At 34.9% G+C, this 24149-nt stretch overlaps 1 protein-coding gene across 1 annotated transcript in view; it reads left to right on the plus strand.

Annotated features, from left to right (window-relative positions):
* Nucleotides 1-24149, plus strand: part of LOC110093220 (UV-B-induced protein At3g17800, chloroplastic) — a 55565-nt gene that overhangs the window by 16059 nt on the left and 15357 nt on the right. Inside the window, exon 2 of the mRNA XM_020818037.2 lies at nucleotides 10935-11218. Within this exon, the coding sequence (XP_020673696.1) occupies nucleotides 10935-11218 (284 nt within the window). The remainder of the gene's footprint in view (nucleotides 1-10934; nucleotides 11219-24149) is intronic.

Consider the following 24149-nt stretch of genomic DNA (forward strand, 5'->3'; position numbering starts at 1 on the left):
GCGACTCTCTCTAATCTATCTTCTACTGGGGGCTACTCCAACTTCTTTCCACGTATATGCTCATTTCGTATCTAATCTCTAAGCGGTAAAAGCACTCATCCACCGTGAGCATCTCATTCTGGCCACACTTAACTAATATTATGCTTCTCTTTTAAGTGGCAACATTCAGCACATAAACATTGCATGGCCTCACTACCATCTTTATAGAAATTTCCTTAAGTGAGGGGTACTTTTCTATCACACAACAAGCCCGATGCATTCCTCCACTTCAACCAATCCCAAACTTGAATTTCTGTGATAATATCCCCATCTATTTCACCACCACTCTGAACAATAGATCCAAGATATCTAAACGTGTATCTTATCTAATGACTTGATCGCCCAAAGTCACACCCCTCACTAGGTTTATTACTACAAAATTTACACTATCATATACTTTCGTTTTAGTTCTACTCCGAAGCGAAAACCTTTAGTCCATCTAATGTTGACCTCCATAATTCAAGTTATACTTTCAAACTCCCCTCTCTAGTCTTATCAACAGAAGAATATCATCACGCAAAAAGCATACACCAAGGTACATCCTCTTGCAAATTATAGTGAGAAACATCCATGACTAAAGCAAAAAGATATGGGGCTTAGGCTGATCGCCTTGATGTAACAACCGAAAATTAGGAAAAATACTTGGTCAACACTTGTGTTTGAACACAAGTAATCAGCTCCTGCATATATTAATCTTTAAATGATTTGAATATAGCATTATTAACTCTTTTCTTTCAAAGAATCTCATGAACATATCTCTTGGACTTTTATATTTTTGTAGACAGGGTAGCAACCAGCTTAGTGGTCAATGAATAATCCTTTCTACGGAATGCGCGAAGGTCGCCAATATTGAGCTGCCATTCTAAAAGCATTGGTAGCAGTGCATTAGAGGCCAATCATGCATGCTCATGTTTTTTTTCTTTTTTACGTAACTCCACGTGAGGAATGTGGAACTCTCAGCCTTTTGAGATAATTTTAAACGTCCATATTCTTATTCTAATATTCTTTTAAATCCTCTTCACTTGCAATGTTTTATTTAATACATACTTCTACCATTCAAGACCCTCATCAGTTCCACCATTGCTTCGCCTTTTTTCTTTTCTTGTGTGACGGTGTTTGAAATATATGGTTCCAGTATCTTGATGTGGGCTCTATAGTTGATATTATTTTGTTCTTAATTTATTTTGTTCCTTTATTTTAGGGCAAGCTAGCATGTGGGAGTTATAATTTATCTTTCTTCCCCTCTTAGTTAACATACTGCTACGTGCCAGGTCCAAGTTCTGGATGAGAAAAGATGGCAGGGTTGCGTTAGGTAGCGACACTAGCGTAAACTGTCGAACAAAATGAATGAATCCTTTTAAGAAATTGTGTTAATGCTGGCGCGTCCCCTGGAAGGACTGCGCTGTATGGCTGAATACAGTGAACAGTCTGCAAGGCGCGCTGCACGGCGCCACGGTGTGCAGTGTAATATAGGCAAGGGTTCCCGCATCAATGACGAATGTGGGCAAAGAAGCTAGTCCATGAACTAAAATTAGATAGGAACTTGGAATATAGGTTCCTTAACAGGTAATTAATGGGTTAAATGATATTATTGATTCATAGGGAAATTTAAATATTTTATGCATTCAGGAAACTAAGTGGGTTGGAGAGAAGGCCAAGGACAATCGATAGTTTGGATTAAACTTTGGTATTCGGCACGTAGGAGTCGCTACTGAAATGGTGTAGGGTGTCTTATTAGATAAGAGTTTAAAGGATAATGTATGTAAAAATTATAGGATTGGTGATAGAATTATAGCTTTAAAGATTGTTGTTGAGGATAGATTTGTTAAATATTATAAGTGCTTATTTTCCTCAGGTAGGTTTGGATATAAGTTTAAATAAATTTTGATGACTAGAAGAATTAATACAAAAATATACCTCTGGAAGAAAGAGTTTTTTATTGGGAGGAGATTTAATATGGACATGTTGGTAAAGAGGTAGTTGATTTAAAGCATTCAATGGTGGATGGATTTGGAACGACGAATGCAGGTGGCAAGACCATAATTAGATTTTTGTTTAGCTTATGATCTTTTTCAATTGCTAATACCTATTAAGAAAGGATATGACATCTCATCAACTTTATTAAAAATGGATGTAGTACAACCCAGATTGACTATTTCTTATTCTAGAAAATTAACCGTTTTAGATTGCATAAGATTGTAATAGTTATTTCGAGGTGAAAGTTTTATGTACTCAACATCGATTATTAGTTTTGGACTTTAAGGATAAAGGGGCATAAAATAAAAATAAGTTAGTACAAATGTTTTTCGAGGATAGATGGGGCATTTAAAGAATATTAACACAAATTTTGTGAGTAAGATTTTAGATCTTAAGATTTTGTCTGTGCATGAGGACTTGCTAATGTTATGTGGGAAAAAGTGGCTAGTGATATTAAGAATATTGCAAAGATGTGCTTTGGAGTATCTAGGAGAAAGCTCCTAATAGTAAAAATAGTTGGTGTGGAATCCAATTGTGCAAAGAAAGAGTTAAAAATAGAAGATTTGTTATAAAATTGGTTTAATTTAAAAATTCTGTAATTGGGAATAATTATATAAAGTGGTCGTAAGGATTCTAAATCTCTCTCTTATATATATATATATATATATATATATATATATATATATATAAGAGAAAAGGAATAACAAAAATGTGTACTCGCCTCGATCCTTGAGCCAACATCGGCAACCCCGCGAAGGTATGCATTCTCTAAATCTCAGATTCTCTGAATAGTTATTTAATGGATTTGTAAGACCCTGATATGACAGATGGATATAATATATATATATATATATAAGAGAAAAGGAATAACAAAAATGTGTACTCGCCTCGATCCTTGAGCCAACATCGGCAACCCCGCGAAGGTATGCATTCTCTAAATCTCAGATTCTCTGAATAGTTATTTAATGGATTTGTAAGACCCTGATATGACAGATGGATATAGTGCTAGTCAGGCAATATTGATGTAGAGTGCTACCCTAATATCAGTTCTAACTCCATTTCATAGTTTGCCAGTCTGGTAGCTCAGTGAATGGGTGAGGCTTATAGTAGGATATATTCTATTAGATTTGATGATGTGGAAAAATATTTATAGTTGTCTTTGAACTTGAAGCCTTTGAGATTTGAAGGAGTTATTGAGCTAAGAGCAATAAAAGATTGCTTGATAAGATTAGGAAAGACTTTTGGTAGGATGCGGTGTCCGCTTGAAAAGGAAGGTCATGTTGTTTGTGTTTCTATTGGATGGTGAGGTTGAGCATTGGTGGTTGTGCCAAGAGAGAGAGAGTAGTTTTAGGGAAGGTTGAATTTTTTTATATGCTGGGGGGAGTTAATAGTTGTCTTTAGATCATGGTTTGTATCTCTGTCTATGCGATATAATTCTTTTCGAATTGATATAGGGGAGTATGACAATTATGCAGTAGGAGACAGAATTCCCTCCCTTAGCCAGTTATGCTCTGCAGCTGGTCAATACTTCTGAGGATAAGTGTTACATGTGTTTTGAAAGGGCTTCAGGATAGTTTGAGGCAACCATTAGTTCTGTTTCACATTTTTGATTTCTTTGAGTTAGTAGAGAGGGTTTGTTTGATAGAGAATGACCTGTTAGCTACTTTATAGTGGGTTTCTTGTAGGAAAAAGCTCGATGGTGAGACTTCTAGTACTAGATTTTCTAAGAAGTGGAGTAAGTTTGGACCTAGAGATTCTAGGAGAGGTGGTTAGTCAGTGTTAGTTCTTGATAACATCAGCATTGTCAGTTCTTGAGGTTCTAATATTGGGGTAGTTAGGTGTCATAGTTGTGGCAAAAGATATTTTGATCAGTGTTATTGGATGATAAGTCAGTACTTTTGGTGTGATCAGATTGGACACAGGATGGTTGAGTGTTTGCAGGCAGCACTTGATCGACATTTGAGCTTTGGCATAAGAGTTTTTTTTTTATGTCTGCAGGGAGACCAAGGACAGTTCCCCTTGTGTGTTTGTTAAGTGATCTTTTAACAAAGGTGGTTGTTTTTGTTCTGTGATAGAGATCATCTGGGAGTAATCAGAGAGTCCCTGATAGTTTTATTACTCATTTAGGCAAGTGTATACAATTGAACTCGGTCATGAAGCTAGAGATGCTCTGGATGTGGTTATAGTATGACCTATATTTTTGACCTGCCATGTTGCCTTTTATGCAATTTTGGAGCAAGTATTTATTTGTTTTCGAGAAATATTTTGATTTGTTGTAGTTGTCTTCCGTTCTATTGTCTTTTTGTCTTTCTATTATTTTGTTTATTAGAGATGGTATGGTAATCATTAGAATATGTTTTTGTGATATTGAAATATCTGATAGATAGTAGAGATTTAGTCTAATATTATTACCTATTTCTGAATTCAACATCATCTGGGTATGGATTGGTTCAGTTGATACATAGCTCAGATCGATTGTTAGAAAAATAGATTTACACTATTTATGGACAGTTAGAGGAATGTTGTTATGCCTAATACATGCTATTCAAGTAGATAAATTATGGAGGAAAGGTTGTATTATATTTTTGGCACCTGTTTGGGATAAGAGTTTTTTTTTTTTTTTTTGAGAAATGCATAGAGCAATTGCATTAAAAAAGAAATAAGCTAATACAAGCTAATAGCATCACATTCCTCCTTTAATAATAGTAAAAAAGGAGAAGGAATGTGTTCCATACTATTAAGAGTCCCAAGCAAATTCACTATTAAGAGCAAAGTTAGCACACATATCTGCTAACTTATTGCATTCTCTACTGATTTGTTTGAAAATAACAAAATTAAATTCTTTAATAAAGGAGGATAATCATCATTGAAGGAGATAATGATAATGTGATGAAAAGTTTTCAAAACATTATCAAAACAAAGTTTGGGATAAGAGTTTGGATTCTTGATCTTTGGAAGATGCTTATGTAATATGGGAGTTTTTCGATTTGTTCCCTGAGGAGTTGGTGAGTTTTCCTTCGGATAGGGAGATTGAGTTCTACATTGATGTATTTTTGGGTACTGTTTTGATATATAAGGCTCCATATAAGACGTCATCTAAAGAGCTTCAAGAATGTGAAGGTACAACTTCAGGAGTTCGGCATTCTAGGTTGTCTTTACTATTGTGTCTCCATGGAGTGCACCTATTCTATTTGTGCAAAAGGATGATACTATATGCATGTGTATTGACTACAGCGAATTGAATAAGGAAACAATTAATATCAAGTATTCTCTGCCAAGGATTAATGATCTATTTGATCATCTTGTTAGAAATTCTGCATTTTCCAAAATTGGTCTGAGATTTTGATATTATTAGGTGATGATGAGAGAGACAGATGTGGTAAAGACTGCATTCAGTTCAAGATACAGACAGACGTGGCACGAACTGTTAATAGCTGCTCATGTAGTTTTTTATTATGGTGTCTAGTGCAAATTTGGTTGTTAATATCTCTTTAAGTTTACTCTAAGTAAGAGTGGTCCTTCTTGACCTATGTTCTTTGTCTAAAATATTGGTTCAATAGATCTTGACATGTTTAGTTAGTTTTATATTAGAAGAAATTCTTGGATAATTATCTATCCTACGCTAATAAAAGAACTCATCTGTGTGGATTAACAATCTAGTAACTTATTGGGGTGATGAGTGTCATCATAGGTGGGAGCTTCAATTTTAACTCTCCTGGAGGGATCATTAAAATAATGAGTACTCTTATGATGATGTTCTCTCCTAACTCCATTCCTAAGGTTTGACTGTCTTCTATTAGGTTGATCATTACCTTGGTCTATAAAAGAATCATCATCTTCTAAAGGTGTATTATGATCTTGGGCAGGACGTGAGACATGTTTTTTCTTATTTTTGCAAATGATTCAGAATAGCTTATGTTTTGATCCTTTAATCCTTATATCTCCTCAAATAGTTTATTTGGCTTAATATGATTTTCATGAATCCTAAGATCTAAAGAATTAACTATCCTTGTCAAATTTTTAATTTGAGCTTGTGAAACTGATTCATATATTATGAGATGATATTTTTTTAATATGAAGAGAGAGTTGAGAGAAAGAGCTATAAAGGAGAGTCTGTGAAATTTAAAGTATAGATATAAAAATTATTAAATATTAAGTAAAAAAAGAACTTCGAAGTGAGGGGGGGGGGGGCGGGGGGGGGGGGAGGGGGGGGGGGGGGGGGGGGGGGGTACAAAGACCTCTTATGTTCTAAGATCTTCATAGGTAGTTTAAGCTATTTTGACCTAGTTTTTTTATTTTATTTCAAATATATTAAATTTTATACACATATTTTAATGCATGTAATTTTGAATGCAAGAAAGAAAATTGCTTAGATATATAAGCCAAAGCCCTTATGTTAACAAATTATTTAAATTTTGATAAATAAGCAATTTATTTTATCATTATAGTTAATATAAAAATTAAATAAAGTTATATAAAGTTTTATGCACATCAAAGTCATGTTTTTCATTTCTTAAGGTGGAACACACTCTTATCGAAATTTACACTCAAGAAAAAAATTGATAGGTAGGTTCACATTATAATATTAGCTATGCTTTATGGTGGAGCTCATTAATTGCATCTGATGAGCACATTATAGACTTACAAAATAATATACTATATATTCAAGCTATTAGTATAAAATAAATCTATTATATAAATGGTTTACTAAACCCAAATTTACTGGAGTAACTCTTAAGCTTTTGGAGATATGCCCACTATAAGAAAATTCTTTTAAGTTATTCAGAAGTTCTAGCCAATGGGCTTCTTTCCAAGTTAGCTCTAATATCAAATATGATGGTGGTAGGTAGCCTTTTGTTGAGATTAATGGTTAGAAAAGATAGTAGATTATTAATTTAATATTTAGAGAAGTACTCTGGAGTTTTTGATAAAATGATGAAGGCTTTCGAGGAGTATATTAGTAGAAATGACAATGAAATTTATTTGGAAGATCACTTTCAAGTGTGACTTACGTGAGATAAATAGTTGTAAATAATGGTGGAATGTTAGCTTAAAATGTGAGCTTGTGAAGTGGAGTTGAATTTAGAATTTGGTTGTGTTTAAGAGGATGTTGAAATGTAAAAAATAAGACTAGGTCCAATTGTTCCCTATTTGGACTGATGGAAACATGGAATTGTTTTGAAGGGTTTTAAGATTTTTTGGTTGTTAGTTTATCAGTCTTATAGAATGCTTATAAAGTAGAGGAAAAGTTGTGAATAGAGTTGAGTAACTGTTTAAGAAGATTTGTAAGTAACATAAAAAAAAGATAACTATCTAATTTCACCAAAAAAAAGACATTTAAAGCCTCCAAATACTAAGAAAATGGAGAGAACTCCTTCACATAATTATTTTTTTCCGAAATTGAAAATTAAAATCATATTATCTTATATTTATTGTAATTACCAAACTAATATTTGGAGAGAAAAAAAGAAAAAAAGGGAGAGAGAGGGGATTAGTTGGGCATTAAAGAGGAGTTTCAACTACCCTTTTTTTAATGTCTCATCCTTAACCATTTCATTGCTAACCGCATAAGTTTCTAGATGAAAGCAAAAGTATAAATTAAATTTAAAATATTTAAAATTATGGATTTTTTATTAGACTTTTGTAATTTGGTCTTTACTTTAATCATTTTGTTGGCTTTGGTCTTAGCTCTCTAATTGGACTTTTAATTTAATTATCTTTACCAACATAATGTGATACATCACCCAGTGCCTCAAATGTTGTTAACACCTGAGTTAAGTGGATTTTGTCACCCGGCGAGCCCAACAAGAGTGAGAATAGCGACTCTTTGGTGCCACCATTCCTTGAGAAGCTAGGGTCTTCTCCATAGCAGGTTCCTTGTTTTGCTTGATGGTAGTCTCCACAGCCAACTCGGCCTTTGCTGATCGCTTTTCCATAGTAAAGGATCAACATTAAAGAAGCTCTTATCCAAGCAATTTATAGGAATGTTTAATACGTTTTGTGAAGGATAGTCATCTTAGTGTACAAGCTTGGTGCCCATTGCGTTAATACCGATGTGTCAAAGTTTCTTGAGGAATGGCACATAATAGGCTTGCTATTGGAGGAGAATGCTCAACTACTAAACTTGATCATCTTCAAGGATTGCTAGTAATTCATTTCTTTTTTAGTTGAAGCATTCAAATTGGCTCCTACCAAAGGCCATTACAACCTTCGTGGAGGTTACCTATTTTTTAACTGCAGCCTTTACTGGTTGCCCTAGGAGAAATCACTTTGTTAACCTCATGTTCAAGGGAAAGTCCTCAGAATGAGTGTGTCACTCTCCATGGACTCTTAACAATCATTGACCCCAATAGTCGGTTATGGGTGCCCGCAATATTAGACGTCATAGTTTTAGTTTCCTTCGCTACACCTGTTTCCACCTTTATTCTTTTTGCAGGAGTCATAGGTCCAATGTATCCTTGAACTGTTTCGGGATCAGCATCGACACCTTTCTCATTACTTGCTGAAGGGCCAATCGCCCTCTTCTTAGTTCTGTCCCCTTTAGAGAAATGAATCGCCACCCTCTACACAAGTATCATACTGTACATTACAAGTTTTGTGTGGTCCATTTTATCACAGTCACCGCATGCTACGATTTAACTAAATGTTTAAGAGACTGAGGAGTTCATGCATGAGGCCACTTCTTATAGGAGTTGGTATGAGTGGCGTCACATCACTGTCATCATGGGAAATTTATGTGAAAATCGTGGCTACATCAAAACATAACATTGACTTTGCATTTACTTTAACTAGTTAGTGGCCATGTTAAGTGCACACCATTAGTTCACTTGTTATTTTTTATGCTTCACCTTTATAGGATGAAGTGAATTGCGGAATTCAATGGACACTAATATACATATTTTCAAGTATTTAATAGGTATCTTCCAGGTACCTTTTGGACCTCGGGAATGACCACTTGCTCCAGGGTCACCAATCTCCAACTTTGCAAAATAGTCAAAGGGGAGTTGACTCTCACTGAAAAGCCAAGGGTTCATACATACCAATCAGATCAGGATTTGCTCCTTGGCAAGAAGCACCCACTAAAGACACTCATCGCTACCTAGGGTAGAATGTCATTAATAATATCCATCATCCAGTAGCATTAAAGGATTTTCTTAAGAGGTTACTGCTCATTTCATCACAATCAGTTGACCATGGAGTCTATTTTACCTGCAACTTGAATCGACTTGCCTCTCACATTGAAGCAATTTAGAAATCCATCAAAAGGGCCGCTATTGATTTTACAGTGCTTATTTGCCATAGCTTTCTCAGTTTTGACCTCACCAGCAGACTTGCTTACGTTTACTTGGCAGCAATGATGCACCGAAACTTTTCCTTAAGGAGGTATGTAGTATATGACGCGTCTCAGAAACGACACACATCAAACACTTGTTGGAAACATTTCACATCCGAGATGTGTCCAATTAAAAGAAGCATTAAAAATAAATTCAAAGTGTGTGCTTGACACAATGTCTTAAATATTTTATGATTTTTTTAAATATATTTTTTGTTTTTCAAAATTTATTTATTATAAAAGATAAAAAATAAATTTCTCATTTTCTCTACACAGCTTCATATTAATTTTTTGCACTCATTCTACCATTCCCCACACATTTTCATTTCATTCTCTGGTCGGTCGCGGTTAGGGTTATACAATGCTCTTTGCTATCCCAACATCGATGTCTAATACTGTCACAACATAAGCATTTCAAAATCATCTCAACTTCAATGTTTAATGTGATCTTGACATTGACGCTCGACACCATCAATTTCTACACCCACAGTCATACCCTGCTCTATCTTGACATTTCACCTTGTCCAACACCGTCTCAACATTAACGGCCGACGTGGTTTTGACATCTCAATATCGGCGTTTGATGCTCATTGTCATTGCATAACATTGATGCTTGAATTTCAACAACATTGTGTTTCCACTCTCGATGCCTAACATACGACATCGACCGGACTTTTGACATTCTAATATTTATTATTTTAAGCATAAATTATAATTATATAAAATATTATTTTTCAATTATTTTTAATATTCTACTTATTTAATTTTTATACATTATTTTAAAGATATAAAAATTATAATGTCATGTCTAACTCGTACATGTGTCGTATATTTTTAATAATTAATGAATCTCATGCTTGTTCTTATCATGTTGTTTCTATGTTGCCTTGTTTGTGTCTGCGCATCATGGCTTGCCTGCATGCACTTGGTATAAGGGAACTTGTCTCAAAATAGAGGGGTCAAAATAAGAGATGTAACCATTCACTTGGCCAGCTAGAGCTTGGCACTTTTCTAGGGAAGTCCATACCATGGGTCATTAATAAATGTACTTTTGACTATTTTTTGAAGTAATATTTTCTATAGCTCTTAGATCCCTATAAATAAAGAATGAAAAGGAATATTTTACATGTTTTGGCATTTTTTTAAAGAGTTTTTGAGCTAGTGAAATACTTTCTACAAAACTCTCCCTTACTCTTCTCATTCCTTCATAAGTTCTCAATTCATAACCTTCTAGGCTTGTCTTCTGGTAAGGTTGGTTGTTACCCATAAATAAATTTAGATTCAATAAAAGATTTTGATTTCTTAGTCCTTAAAAAGATTGTTCTTTTCAGTTGATGTTGGAAGTTGCAGGTTTCATCTGAGATCTATCTTTTATTTCAGACCACTTGATTTTGTCATGAATTGAGTTCTTCTGTTGGTTTATATGGTTTTCTATAATGGTATTGATTGAGGGAGGATCCATTCATTTATTGTTGCTTAAAATGTTCTTATCAACATTTATTTGCTGATATTTGAAATTAACCATAAGCCAACAAAGTTCATCTGTTAGGCTTATATTGTGAACATTTTCTATACTGTGGCCCAGGGAATATTTAGATTCTGTCGAAGAAACAACTTTTCCAATCATAGATTACCATCACTGGCTACACTGGCAAGGGTTGAGTCTAATGAGTCCGACTATAGAAGTTTGGGCACTCCTCTTGAACTATGCACACCCGAGGGTAAATTCTTGTGTGATATATTGAAGAATCAGCCCCATATTTTTCAAGCTGCTGCACAAAAACAGCTGGAGGAATTGGCTTTTGAGAGAGAGAGTGCATTTGCTCGATGGGAAATTAGTCAAGGTTCCTCTGAGTCCAGTCTTCATGGGTTAGTTTGTTTCCCTGTTAAACTCTTGCCATTCTTTTTTTTTTTTCCTACGAAAATTCTGTTACCACTGCTTTTGAGAGGAATATTGTTCTTTTACCCATGACAGTTAGCATGCATATTAGCTTACACAACACAGGCATGAAAGTGCATCTGTCCATGCGCTTGCAGATAAATTATTTTTAACTTATGCTGTTTGTTTTAGTGATTTTTTCACAATTTAATGATTTTGTTTGGTTCATAACTACATTTATAGATGCAAAAGCTGTTTTACAAGCACACATTCGGTTTTTCTAAGAATTGCCTAATTGAAGCTCCTTCTTAAGCTTCGTTTGGGACGGTTTTTTAATACTTCTTAAAACAACTTTTCAGTGCAAAAAACCGCTTTAAGAAGCAGTAAGAAAGCCGTCCCAAATGAAGTCTTAATTGTTGTTGTATCTTACACGAAATATTTAATGCTAGTTTTCTTTTTTAATTTCTATGAAATGTGCAAATGAATTATTTGGATGATAAATGTTTAATTTTATATGTATATGAACTAGCTGAATCTCTTGCAAGGTTGAAAATTGTTAAGCTTGCTGGATTATCTATTAACTTACAAAATTAACAGCCAATAAACTTCTGCACTGGAACAAACGACATTTAAATTTAATTACTCATACAGTGCTCATGGGTTGCGGGGCTATTTAACTAATATTTGGTCTTTAGTAATCCCCAATAACGAAGACACCTCACCAAGCCACCTATCTCGAGCAATGTATACTACTAGATGATGATTGAAAACAATAACAGGTGAATGGTTGTTGAGATAGAGAGATTTTTTTTTAATGCTTCCTCAGTAATTCTAATAATAGTCGATTCTTTCCATTAAAACACTCATAAATGAGTAATAGACAAATCAATCAATTTAATAACGTACCAAATACTTGAACTATGTTCATGTAATAAATTCATATAAGCCAGTGATGAATATTCACAGGAGTACTACTTCCTGAATTCTACATCTTGATAATTGTTGCACTCAGTTCAAGCAATAACACTTATCTCTTTTAGTTTGCCTAGGAAAATATAAAATTAGGAAGGTGCCTTATATTTGACGAGAGATGTATGTTTATTTGATTGTATAATAGATCATTGTATGCATTCCTCTATTACTAATAGAGAGACTCTCTGGTGAATAAGACAGATAATAATGATATTTTTTCTAACATGTATCTGAGTGAGGTGGGCTAAGGTAAACCTAGCTGTCGCCCACTTTCCTACTCTAGTCACCTTTCCCATTGCATCTAAGCTTTCCATGTGAATACTCATCAATGCCCAAGCATACCCAGTCCATCAACTTGCACACCGTTGCCTTCACGAGCACTTTACCATCATCATAAACTTATAGGACGTCCTCAACACCGTAGCACTCATAAGCCCTCATTGCATGCGTATGCTGTTGTCTTCGCATCACGGAATGCTACTTCTACTGCTATGGCATCACTGCTGCATGTGATCTTGTTAGCAACCAATCTTGCACATTTGTTTCTTACCACATCTCTTTGTTATTTCCATAAATCTATGATTTCTTAAACTCCTCCCTTCATTTTTCTTTATTGTTGGCCTTGTTTATTCATGGCTTGCTCTACACCTCCCTCAAGCTGGAGCTTGTATCAAGAATTTGTATGTCAGTCAAATTCAATGGTATTCAGTATCTCCTATGGTCTTGGGCGTTATATTCTTTATGGGATTTCATGAAAAAATTAGTCATGGCACTTTTCCTTCAGAACAAACTGACGCTACTAAAGATATCAAATGCCAAGCTTCCTAATGTACTGTTCTCACATGAATGCTCTATATCCTTGAACCCATTAAGTCTATTGCTCTGTTTAAAGATACAAACAAAAACATGTGAGACTTTCTTCATTCTACCAATTTCATGACAGCGTCTCTTTGGACAAAAACAAGGCTCGCACTTGACACTACAACAAAATCCACCAAGTTGCTAAGTCGTATCCTTCAATATCATCAACATTTTCATGTGCCTCTATTGGCTGGAATGATCTATAGAGGAAAATGAGGAACACCCTCATGATAAGTGCATGCATAAAATTTGAAAGATATATGAAATGACACAAACTTGCATCATCAATTCCACACTTGATGATTATGACATGTTTAATGCTCAACCTTTTCTGCGGACAGAGTTGTCCACGCTCTGACTTGTCAGCAGCAATTTTGCTATTCCAAAATTTACATTATGATATGAGTGCATAGTAAAAATTCAAATGAAGTAGCAAAAATTCATTACCCTTAGCGGTTAGCATAAATTTATCGTTTTCTCTATTCAACAAAAGCTTTAAAGTGCAACATAACATCAATTCATGAAATGTTCCACTATGTATATTCTCAGCTAAATTAATTTCAGGTCTGCGAAGACAGGATGGGAATAATAAATTTTCATTCAATTGATGATGGCAATGGATCATGTCAACTAGGATATAGAGAATGTGGAAGAGTGTAAAGATTTTTCATTCAATTGATGATGACTAATGTGTGTATGCCTTATTGAAATGCAAAATACAAGAATTTTTTCTGAAAACTAAGGATGAAAGATGAATTCTTCCCTTGATATGTGCAACCTCAATGAGAAGCACTATCAAGATAGTCCCTCCATGCCATGACTAGGGTGCAAAATGTGGCCATTAAAAGAGAAGTATAAAATTAAGTAAAGTGTGATAGAGATAAGGATGCTTAGGTGGATGAGTGGCTTCACTCTTATAGATAAAATGCGAAATGACTATATATTTGAAAAGATTGTAGTAGCTCTAGTGGCAGATAAGATTAGAGAGTCTCCTTAGATGGTTTGATTACATAAAATGTTGGCCTTATGATGATCTAGTTAGGAGAATAGATATATTAGATTTTTGACCTATCTTAAGAAATACTGAAGTAGACCAAAAAAGACTTGATTAGAAAATATTAGAAATGACTTATTTTTATTAGATCTAAAATTCTAAATGAGAATTTAACTCTTAACATGACAAAATGAAGAAAAAAGGGATTCATGTAGACGACCCACATAGTGGGATAAAGGCTTGATGTCGTCGTCATTGTTGTAGAATGCAATCTATGTGTCTTCCTTTCCTTTTCTAGCTTTGATTTATTTTCATTATAATACTTTTGAAAAAGTTTAAATTTTAATTAATTAATTAATTTATTTAAATTTATCTTTTTTTATATTTTATTTTCTCCTTTTTTATATTATATCAGTGCGAGATTAGGGTTTCATTCTTCCAACCTTTGTTCTCTTTTCTTTTCCTTATTTTTTGTTGGATTCTTCGTTCTCTTTATGATATTTTGTTTCTTGCAATTCCCTTCCAAAGAGTCAACCATCATGATGTTACGCCGGCCCATCCTGGGCCGGCTGGACCGGTCAGGACCTACTCCCGGCGGAAGAAACCTAGCCAGGAGCTGGGCGGAAACCCCTAGGGGGCCCACTTGATGTATTTTGAGTTTTGGGAGGGAATTTTTGAATGTGAGGGGGGATTAGGTAATTTGTAATCTTCCTTTCATGATAAATTAGGAGGAATAGGGGGGAGAAGGATTATCTTGAATTTGAATCTTATTTGAGATCTAGGGTTTGTGTTCTTGGGCTCTAGGCTACGGCTAGAGATTTGGAGAGTTTTTACTTCCTCTCGAATTGAAGGAAAGTTGTATCTTGCAAGTGCTTTTCATCCGTTATCGAAATAAAAGTGTTTGCATCGTTTTCCTACGTTTTCCTCTCAGATTTTTCTTGTATTTTGGCTGTTTTTCTGCTGTGGACAGCAGTTTTCCCTTGGATCTACTTGATCTTGGTGAGAAACACTTGGAAATCCAAGTGTTTCCTATCACATGAATGGTGAAAATTAGACTAAAGAGGAACTTCAACGACTAAAAGTCACATATTAATTGAATGGAAAAAACTACATTAAATGATCTCAAATTGTGATACCTTTCTAAAAGAAACGAGGAAGATCCATTATCTTATGGATTCTTCTTTGGTGCTAAAGGAACTAAAGTTTATACTTTAGGATGAAAGTTTCATAATCATGACAGGGGTTTGGAATATAATTATGCCTAAAATCAATAGTTTTTTATGCTCCTATCTACCTTAAAAAAAGTTTGGCATGCCATCAAAAAAATGTGCTGAAATGTAAAGGATGCTGCTCTCTTTAGCGAGATAAAAATTGACATATGAATAACCAAATACAATAACCTTCTTGTTATTTTATACTTTAACGTAATAAATGTTTATTAGCTTGAACTGTATTATTATGATGATATCGAGATGACATGTTGCATGATGTAGTAATTCTCAAGAAATTTATAGGAAGAGAAAGGGTGTTTGAGTTTGTTACAGAACTCAATAATGACTTTGACCAAATTCAGGTTCAAATTTTTAATAGAGAAAATCTTCCATCATTAAATCAGGTTTTCTCTCTCATAAGAGCAATAGAAGAAAGAAGACCAATAATGTGCGATGCTGTTGTCTTTAAATATTTGCCATGACAACAATCAAATTCAAAGGTAAGGGACTTACTACAAACTCTTCCGTTATAGAAGGATTAAAGCCTTCTTCCAAAGGAAATCAAAGGTGTAACTATGCAATAAATGATTAATCAAAGAAAAGTTCTAGTAAGAGAAAGCCTTCATGATATAAGGGAAACTGTGACAGTTACCAAAAAAGGCATGACTATCTTGTGAAATCAGAAGGGTTCAACCTAGAGGAAATTGGCAAACTCAAGAATCTGAACTCTTTAAAAAAATCATTTGGATCATGCTCTCTAGCTTAAAATGATGTGATTTTTTAACTTTTGTATTTTAGTGCCTTAAATAAATTTTTTCATACCTAGATTTTAGATTATGGAGCCTTTAACCACATGATCAACCTTGCCAATCTATTTTAAACCTTCGAATCCTGCCATAATTAAGGCAATATTTCAAATTCTTTCTCATTTACCCGCATTTATGTTTTGCATGCTTTTATCTTACGGTAAAGTTTCTATTAATCTATAAAATCACTGATGACCACAACTACAAGATAACCTTTCTTGTTAATCATTGTGTATTTTAGGACCTCACTACGAGGAAGATAATTGTGCAAGCTAGACGAAAGGATGAGTTATATTTTCTTAAAGATGAAACCCCTTTTCATATTCTTTCATTTCCACACTCAATGTAGATGTCATATAGAAACATCGTTATAGGCTAGGATATTCCTTTTTCAAAACACTACAATAGATATTTTTCTTCTTTTATGAATGAATATATGAAAAATTTGAATGAAAATATGAAAATTTTCATTATGAGATTTTTGAAATTTCTAAACATCATTGTGTTATTTTCTTGAAAGTGATGTTAATTCTATTACTCTTTATCTAATTGTTCACTCTTATATATATGGATCTTCTAAAAATTTTCAATGTTTTTTGAGCTAAAAGACTTTTCGTTTTCATTCGTGATTGAAAACGAAAGATATTAGTATATCTTATCATATAAAAAATTGATGTCAGTATTATTCTCCTCATTTTACTATACAATAACAACAACATCAAGCCTTTATCCAACTAGATGGGGTTGGCTACATGAATACTTTTTCTCCATTATGTTATGCTCGGAGTCAAATTCTCATTTAAATCTAATAATGATGTGAGTATATTCTCCTTATTTTTACTATCATGATATATAAAAATAGTTCAATATTAATATTAAGGTATTTTAGATTGATGATGTTTCTGATTATTTTAATTGCAAATTATCATCTTTTCTTTTAAAAAATAATATCATCCACTAATCCTTTTGCGTAATACTTGTTTACATAATGTAGTTTCAAAAAGAAAAAAAATGCCATCTTCTAGAAGTCATTAAGTCCCTTCTTTTCTAGAACCATGTGCCAAAAAATATTAGGGAGAAGCAATCCTAATTTCTATATATCTAATCATAGATTAAAGTCCTCTAAACTATGTAGCTGATTTTTTTCTTACAGGTACTTCCACACAAAATTCGACTAAAAATATTTGGGTGCTTTATTATGTCCACATCCACAAACAACATGGTTATACTTGATTCTAGATCCTTCAAATACATTTTTACTGGGTATTCATTCACTCAAAAAAAATGTAAGTGTTATCATTCACCCACAAAAAAAAAAAAATCTTACTTTAAGATATCATCTTTTGATGAAAAGCAAAATCTTTTTCATGTTAACTCATCTTCAGGAAGATAACTCTCAATTGGAAGATAAATTTGATAAAATCTCTATATTTCTTGTTGACATTCTAAAAAACACAAACAACAACCAATATCGACATTATGCCACTTCAAGTCTATTCAAAAAGGAATAAGTCTAACCAAAACCTCCAACAAACTCTAGACTTGGAACCGTTAATATGTAATAAGCTCAACCTACCACTATGCATTCTCCTCTATCTGTTTGATAGGAAACACTAATAGAAAGAGAGGAAAACTTGGCTGAAATTGGAATTTTAGCAAAGTTTAAACAGGAGTTGAGAAGGATTTTGTAGTCAAACAGTTGAGAAACCTTTTATTTGATGAAAAATGGATGAAAACAAACAAGATATAATGGATCTTTAATTTGAGCGGAAGATCTTGCTCTCCCAATCCCTAGTTGTTGGCTAGAGCCCACACAACCATAAGAACAACCTCAATTCAGCCAAATAGATGAAAACCTAACCCTAGGAATAATATCCTCCTTGAAGCATAAAAAAAATAAAGAAAATCCCTAAACAATACCTCATTTGAATTTTTCCTTCTAAAAAACATTAATCCCTTCATAATAGCTGGCTGCTAGACCCCACGTTGAGGGGGTAGAACTCATGGGGTGGGACTCCTGTTCGGCCTCTGATAAAACAGAGCCGGTCCAAGATGGGTTGGTCCAACAATACCTCCCTCCCAAAGATCCACCTTGTCCTCAAGGTGAAAGAATGGAAAATGATGCTTCACTCTCTCATAGGGCTCCCATGTGGCGTCATAGTTGGGTTGGGTCTTCAACTTTATCAGCATTTTCTTGAGCCCACCTTCTCCCTGTTATACCCCTTTCATCTCCAAGGGTTTCAACACTACTTCCAAGTTCTTGTTCAGTGCCATGGGTAGCTCTGAACTAGCAGCATAATCCACTATAGCTCTCCTCCACAGTGAAACATGGAACACTGGGTGTAATGTAGCTGTCGGGGGATAACCTTAATTGGTAAGCCACAACTCCGATCCACTCCAATATCTTGTATGGCCCAATGTATCTCGGTCCTAGCTTCTCATTTTTCTTGTTATTGACTGTCCTTTATCTGTAAGGGAGAAGCTTCAAATATTTTCTACTCGCCATCTCAAACTGGTTGTCCTTCCTATGCCCATCTGCTTGCTTCTTCATGATCTGTTGAGCCTCCAGCAAGTGCCTTTTTAATTCCTCCTGCACCCTATCCCTCTCCTACAAGTCATATTCCACTGAAGAAACTGGTGTGGTACTCTGCCCAAAATGCACAAGGTGGGGTGGATCCCTTCCATACAACAATGTAAAAGGAGTCATCTGGAAAGCCAAATGATATGAAGTGTTATACCAGTACTCTACCCATAATAGCTACCTGGCCCACAACCGAGGTGTCTTTGAAGTGAAACATCGTAGGTAAGTCTCCAAGCTAGTGTTAACTACTTCCGTCTGCACATCTGTCTGAGGGTGGTAAGAGTTGCTCCTCTTTAGTATCGCCCCTTACAGCCTTACCAACTCCCTCCAAAAGTGACTGAGAAACACCTTATCGCAATCGGACACTATAGACTTCGGTATCCCATACAGTTTGACTATCTCTTTGATGAATGCTACTGCCACTATCATTAATGTGTAAGATGTTAGAGGAGAATGAAGTGAGCATACTTGCTCAACCTGTCAACTACCATCAAAATCATTGTAAACCCCTCAGATCAGAGTAAACCATCTATGAAGTCTATGGTGACCTCCTCCCACACACTGTCTAGTATAACTAATGGTTGAAGTAACTTCCCTTGAACAATGACCTCGTACTTGTTCTGCTGGCATACCTCACATCTAACTATCATCTCTTCCATATTGTGCATCCCCTTCCAATTCAACTTTGTGGTTAATCTCTTGTTTATCTTCTGTACACCAGAATAACCCCCAGTAGCGCTCCCATGGAACTCCTATAGTAAATGTGGAATATGGACCGAGGTTCGAGGCAATACAAACCTCCCCTGGTACAATAATTTCCCCCCCTCTAATGAATAGCAGTGTGGTTATTATCATCCCTCAGTAAATCTGCTATGATCCTTCCTAGCTCCACATCATGCACACTCTTTTAGATCTCCCAAATTCAACATTATTGGCATTGACATGACTAACTCCTGGAGCTTTCTAACACATTTGGACAAGGCATCAACTGCCTTGTTCTCTAACCCTTGCATATATTAGATCTTAAAGTCATAGCCCAACAGCTTTTATAGCCACCTTTGATGCTCCTCGATAACCATTCACTACTCTAACAAATTATTCAAAATCCTCTGGTTTACTATGACGATGACATGTCGACCCAATAAGGCCACCACTTCTGAATAGAGAGCACAATTGCCATCAACTCTCTCTCGTAGAACGACTTTGGTTGTCAACACCTGGCTTGAGTAAGTTATGGGCTTGTGATTCTACATGAGCATTGCCCCGAATCCATACCCGATGTGTTAGTCTCTACCTTGCAAATCTGGTTGAAATCTAGTATGGCCATGACCAATACCGTGGTCATGAGCTTCTTCAATCTCTCAATGGCCTGGATAGCCGCCTCTACCCATTAGAAGCTATCCTTTTTCAGCTGTTCTGTCCATGGCCAGGCTATGGTGTTGTATCCCCTTACAAATCTCATATAGTATATAGTCAATCCAAGGAAACCTCTCAGCTCCCTCAGATTCCTATGTAAAGGCCATTTCAGCATTGCCTCAATCTTGGCCTTATCAGCGGCCACCCTTTCTTGAGATACCATGTGCCCCAAGTACTCCACATTAGCATGTGCAAAACAACACTTACTTCAGGCCGAATGTGATTACTTTTTCTAGCCCAGTCTTCATGTTCAAGGAGGATGGGAGCTGGAGATTCTATGTTGACCACTAGGATAGGGATATTGGTTTTTTGAAATTGCTGGAATCAGATCTCAGCCAAGGCTTTTCCTAAATTTCCATAAGCACTTCCTATCAGTATCATCTCCTAATACACATCTTTTCAAAATGTTCTCCTACCTTTAAAGAGCTCTCATAAACATAAGCTTCAATTCCATTAAAATATCATAAATTCTATTTGAGATACTTGAAAATAAGAATTAAGTGGATGTCATATGAGAAAAAGTAATCCTTTGAAAAAGTCACACTTGGGAGTTCGTTAAACTATCAAAAGGGAATAAAACTATTGGATGCAAATGTTTTTTTTTTTTAATTAAATATAGTCTAGGTGGAAGTCATGAACAATATAAAGTGTAATCAGTAGCCAGAGGATACACTTAATCTTATAGAATCAATTATCTAAAAAAAATTTCCCTTGTTGTGAAAATGAATACAACACGCATTCTAATTTTTCTTATAGCTAATTGTGGATGGTTTATGCTACAGTATGATATAAAGAATTTTTTCTTATGTTAGGATGTTGAAGAAGCTTATATGGATCTACCACTTTAATTTGATAGTTTTTACATGAATAATAAAGTGTGTAAATTAAGAAAAAAATAATATGGGTTTAAACAATCCCATAAATCACGATCTTGCATTTTCACAATAGATATGGATCAAGCTTGATATAAATAAAGCCATGGAGATTATATCCTCTTTTTAAAACACTCCACTAATGGTAGAAGCTTAATTTTTATTAGATATATGTTAATGATTTAATTGTTGCTTGCAATGATGATAGAGAAAAGGAGTCTCAGGAAAAAAAACTTGTTGAATAAATTGAGATTAAGAAGTTGGGTAAGTTCAAATACTTCTTAAATATAGAAGATGTTTAATAGAATAATAATATTCATCTTTTAAAAAAAATGTCTTAGATCTACTAAAAAAATAAAGTGATTGATTGCATATCTTGTGAATCTCCAGCTAAACTATGTCAAAGATTGAATGAAGATGAAGAAGGAAATTAGAAACGAGACAATATTAAAGATTAATTGGACAACTACTCTATCTCACACTTATCATGGCATCATATTTACAGTAAGTCTTATCAATCAATTCATGCGTAGACTTAAAAAGTCTTAACTTCAAATTTCTTATAGATCATTAGATATCTTAATCAAATACCAAAAAAATTAAAAATTTATATAAATGGCAGGATATTTTACAAAATAAAGGGTACACTAATGCAGATCCTCCTCACCCTTTTACTTTGGAGTCCCAGACTAGGCGAGGACTTGCTGCTTTACCTAAGAGTGGGTGAGGATGCTATTAGCTCAGTTCTTATTAGGGAAGAAGAGAAGCAATGACTAATGTTCTTTATAAATAAAACACTATGGGGAGCATAACAAAGGTACTTAATTTTGGAGAAACTTGCATGGACATTGTGATCTCAACTAGGCAACTGTGACCTTGATTTTAAACACATTCAATATAAGCTATTAGAGACCATCATCTTAAGGCAGGACTCACCAAATTTATTATTTTGGGAGATTATTTAAATGATCAGTAGAGATGAGTGTATTTTAGGTCAAGGCTTAGGCACTTTTAGACTTCCTTGCCAATTTCAATATTCAAGGCCATAAGCAGGAGGCTGTCTCATTAGCAATATTGAACCAACAATAATTTAACATAAAGGTGTTTAGGTAACTTGTAATTGGAAGGGAGTTATTTAGGAAATCGGTGACTTCACTCAATCTAAGATGTGTCTGGGAGGATGAGGAGGTTGTGCTCAAGGAATTTCATTCAGACTAGTGTGATAGTCATTCTGGAGGAAGGACACTCACCCGTGAAATTTTAAAGTAAAGTTATTTCTAGTCAACCCTTAGGAAAGATGTAGAGAACTTCTCAAGGAGATTCCTTCAGTGTCTGAAATTTCAGAAATTTGCCCTCATACAATTGCAACTCTCTAACAATCTACAACCCATCAATAGCCCATAGCCATTCGACATGTTGGGGATGGACTTTTTAGGGCCATTCCTACCTATTGGACATAGGAAGTTCATCCTCATCATGGTCGACTAATTCATCAAGTGAATATAAGCCAAAGCGCTCTCCTTGACAAGCTCTACCGTTGTTAGGAACTTTTAATGGAAAGACAACCTACAAAAATGGCTTACCTCTCACAATCAGTGATAATGAACCCTAATTCATTGAAAAGAGCCTTAAAGATTTTTATTAGTCACAAAGCATTTGTCTCAAAATTGCCTTAATTCATTATTCCCAGAAAAACATGCAGATTAAAGCAGCCAAAAAGAAATCTTGAACCTCGTTAGAAGGAAGGTGAAGTGTGTAAGTGGTAAATGGGTGGAGGCACTTCCCTTTATCTTATGGGTATTAAGTACAACTCTCTCCTCAACTACTAGAAAAACATTATTCTCTCTCCCATGGTGTTGAAGCACTATCTCTAATGAAGCTTGAATCGTATAGCCAGTGAGTGATCGTCTCTTGTGACTATAGAGAAGGTGAGTTCGATGAGTGGGAGATGAAGAGTCATCAAGGTCTGAAGATGGTCGTCGACCTCTTGGAAGAACTTAGAGCACAAGCCATCATCAGACAGGAAGAAGTGAAGAGATGAATGACAAAGTACTTTAACTTGCATGTCAAGTAGAGAAGGCATTCCGCTTTGTCGGCTTGGTCTAAAAATGGCAAATAATGTTGTTGGTTAATCTGCATTGGCAAGCTGGGATCAATTTGGGAAGACCCATACATGATCAAAATAATAAGTTGGCCTAGGAGCATATCAATTAAAAACATACTTAAGGGAAAAAAGTACAAAGAACGTGGAGTGTTGAGACTTGAAGAACTTCTACCTATAAAGGACTCTCTCCTCTTCTTATATAAATATATTTGAAAACTCCCTAATAAAATAGAATTTTTGTGCATTTCATGTCTTTTATAGTTTATGTATAAGTCTGATATGGACGAGTTCATTTGAATTAACATCTAATTAAATCTAGGCTTGAGAGCTTGCCTTTAAAAATAAATAATGTTTGGGGAACTTGCGTATTCCCTTGAAGCTAAATAATGAACTCCTCTATCTAGTATGGTTGCCCTCCGTGAACGCTTTGGGAGATTAGATAGGCGAGTTGGTTTATAAAGTCTTAGGAGCAAGTTCTTACTCGCCAAACTATAGTTTTGTTTACTCAATAGTGTTTGAGTGTATAATAATTGGAATGAGGCTCACTAGCATGATTCACTTGGTCGTGCAATTATATAGAGGATTACTGACTGAGATGAAAACCTATTGAGTTCTCATTCAGTCTCCAGCTAAAAAGCGACTCAGACTACTCCCTATAAGAAAACCGAGGGCTCAATGTCAAAGGCCTACATAAGTGTTAAAGCTCTAAGGAGAAGAGAAGGCTTCACTCAAGTGAGGATGCATCCTTTATCCTTGTTGTGTTGCTTTGGCTTTATAATGAGCTTAACAAGCTAGCTTCTTATGCAAAAAAAATAGAAGAAAAATGAGGGGGAAGAAAAGTGTAAAACAAGTCATCTAGACTTTCTTGCACGATCACCAAATAAGACCGTCACTTGTCAAATACAGTCTCACTTAAAGATAACTATAACTAAGTCGCACCATGAATTATAGAGACACATCACTATTATTGGATTGCCTAACCTCCTCAACTTTCTTCTTAACCACCTTCTCATCAATGATAATCCTTTTCACCGGAGGAGATACCTTATTTATTTTTGCAGTTTTGTTATAAAAATTAGTTTAGATGTAAAAATTCTGATAATT

Source organism: Dendrobium catenatum, unplaced genomic scaffold (assembly GCF_001605985.2).
Source record: "Dendrobium catenatum unplaced genomic scaffold, ASM160598v2 fragScaff_scaffold_665, whole genome shotgun sequence".
NCBI classification, from domain to species: domain Eukaryota; kingdom Viridiplantae; phylum Streptophyta; class Magnoliopsida; order Asparagales; family Orchidaceae; genus Dendrobium; species Dendrobium catenatum.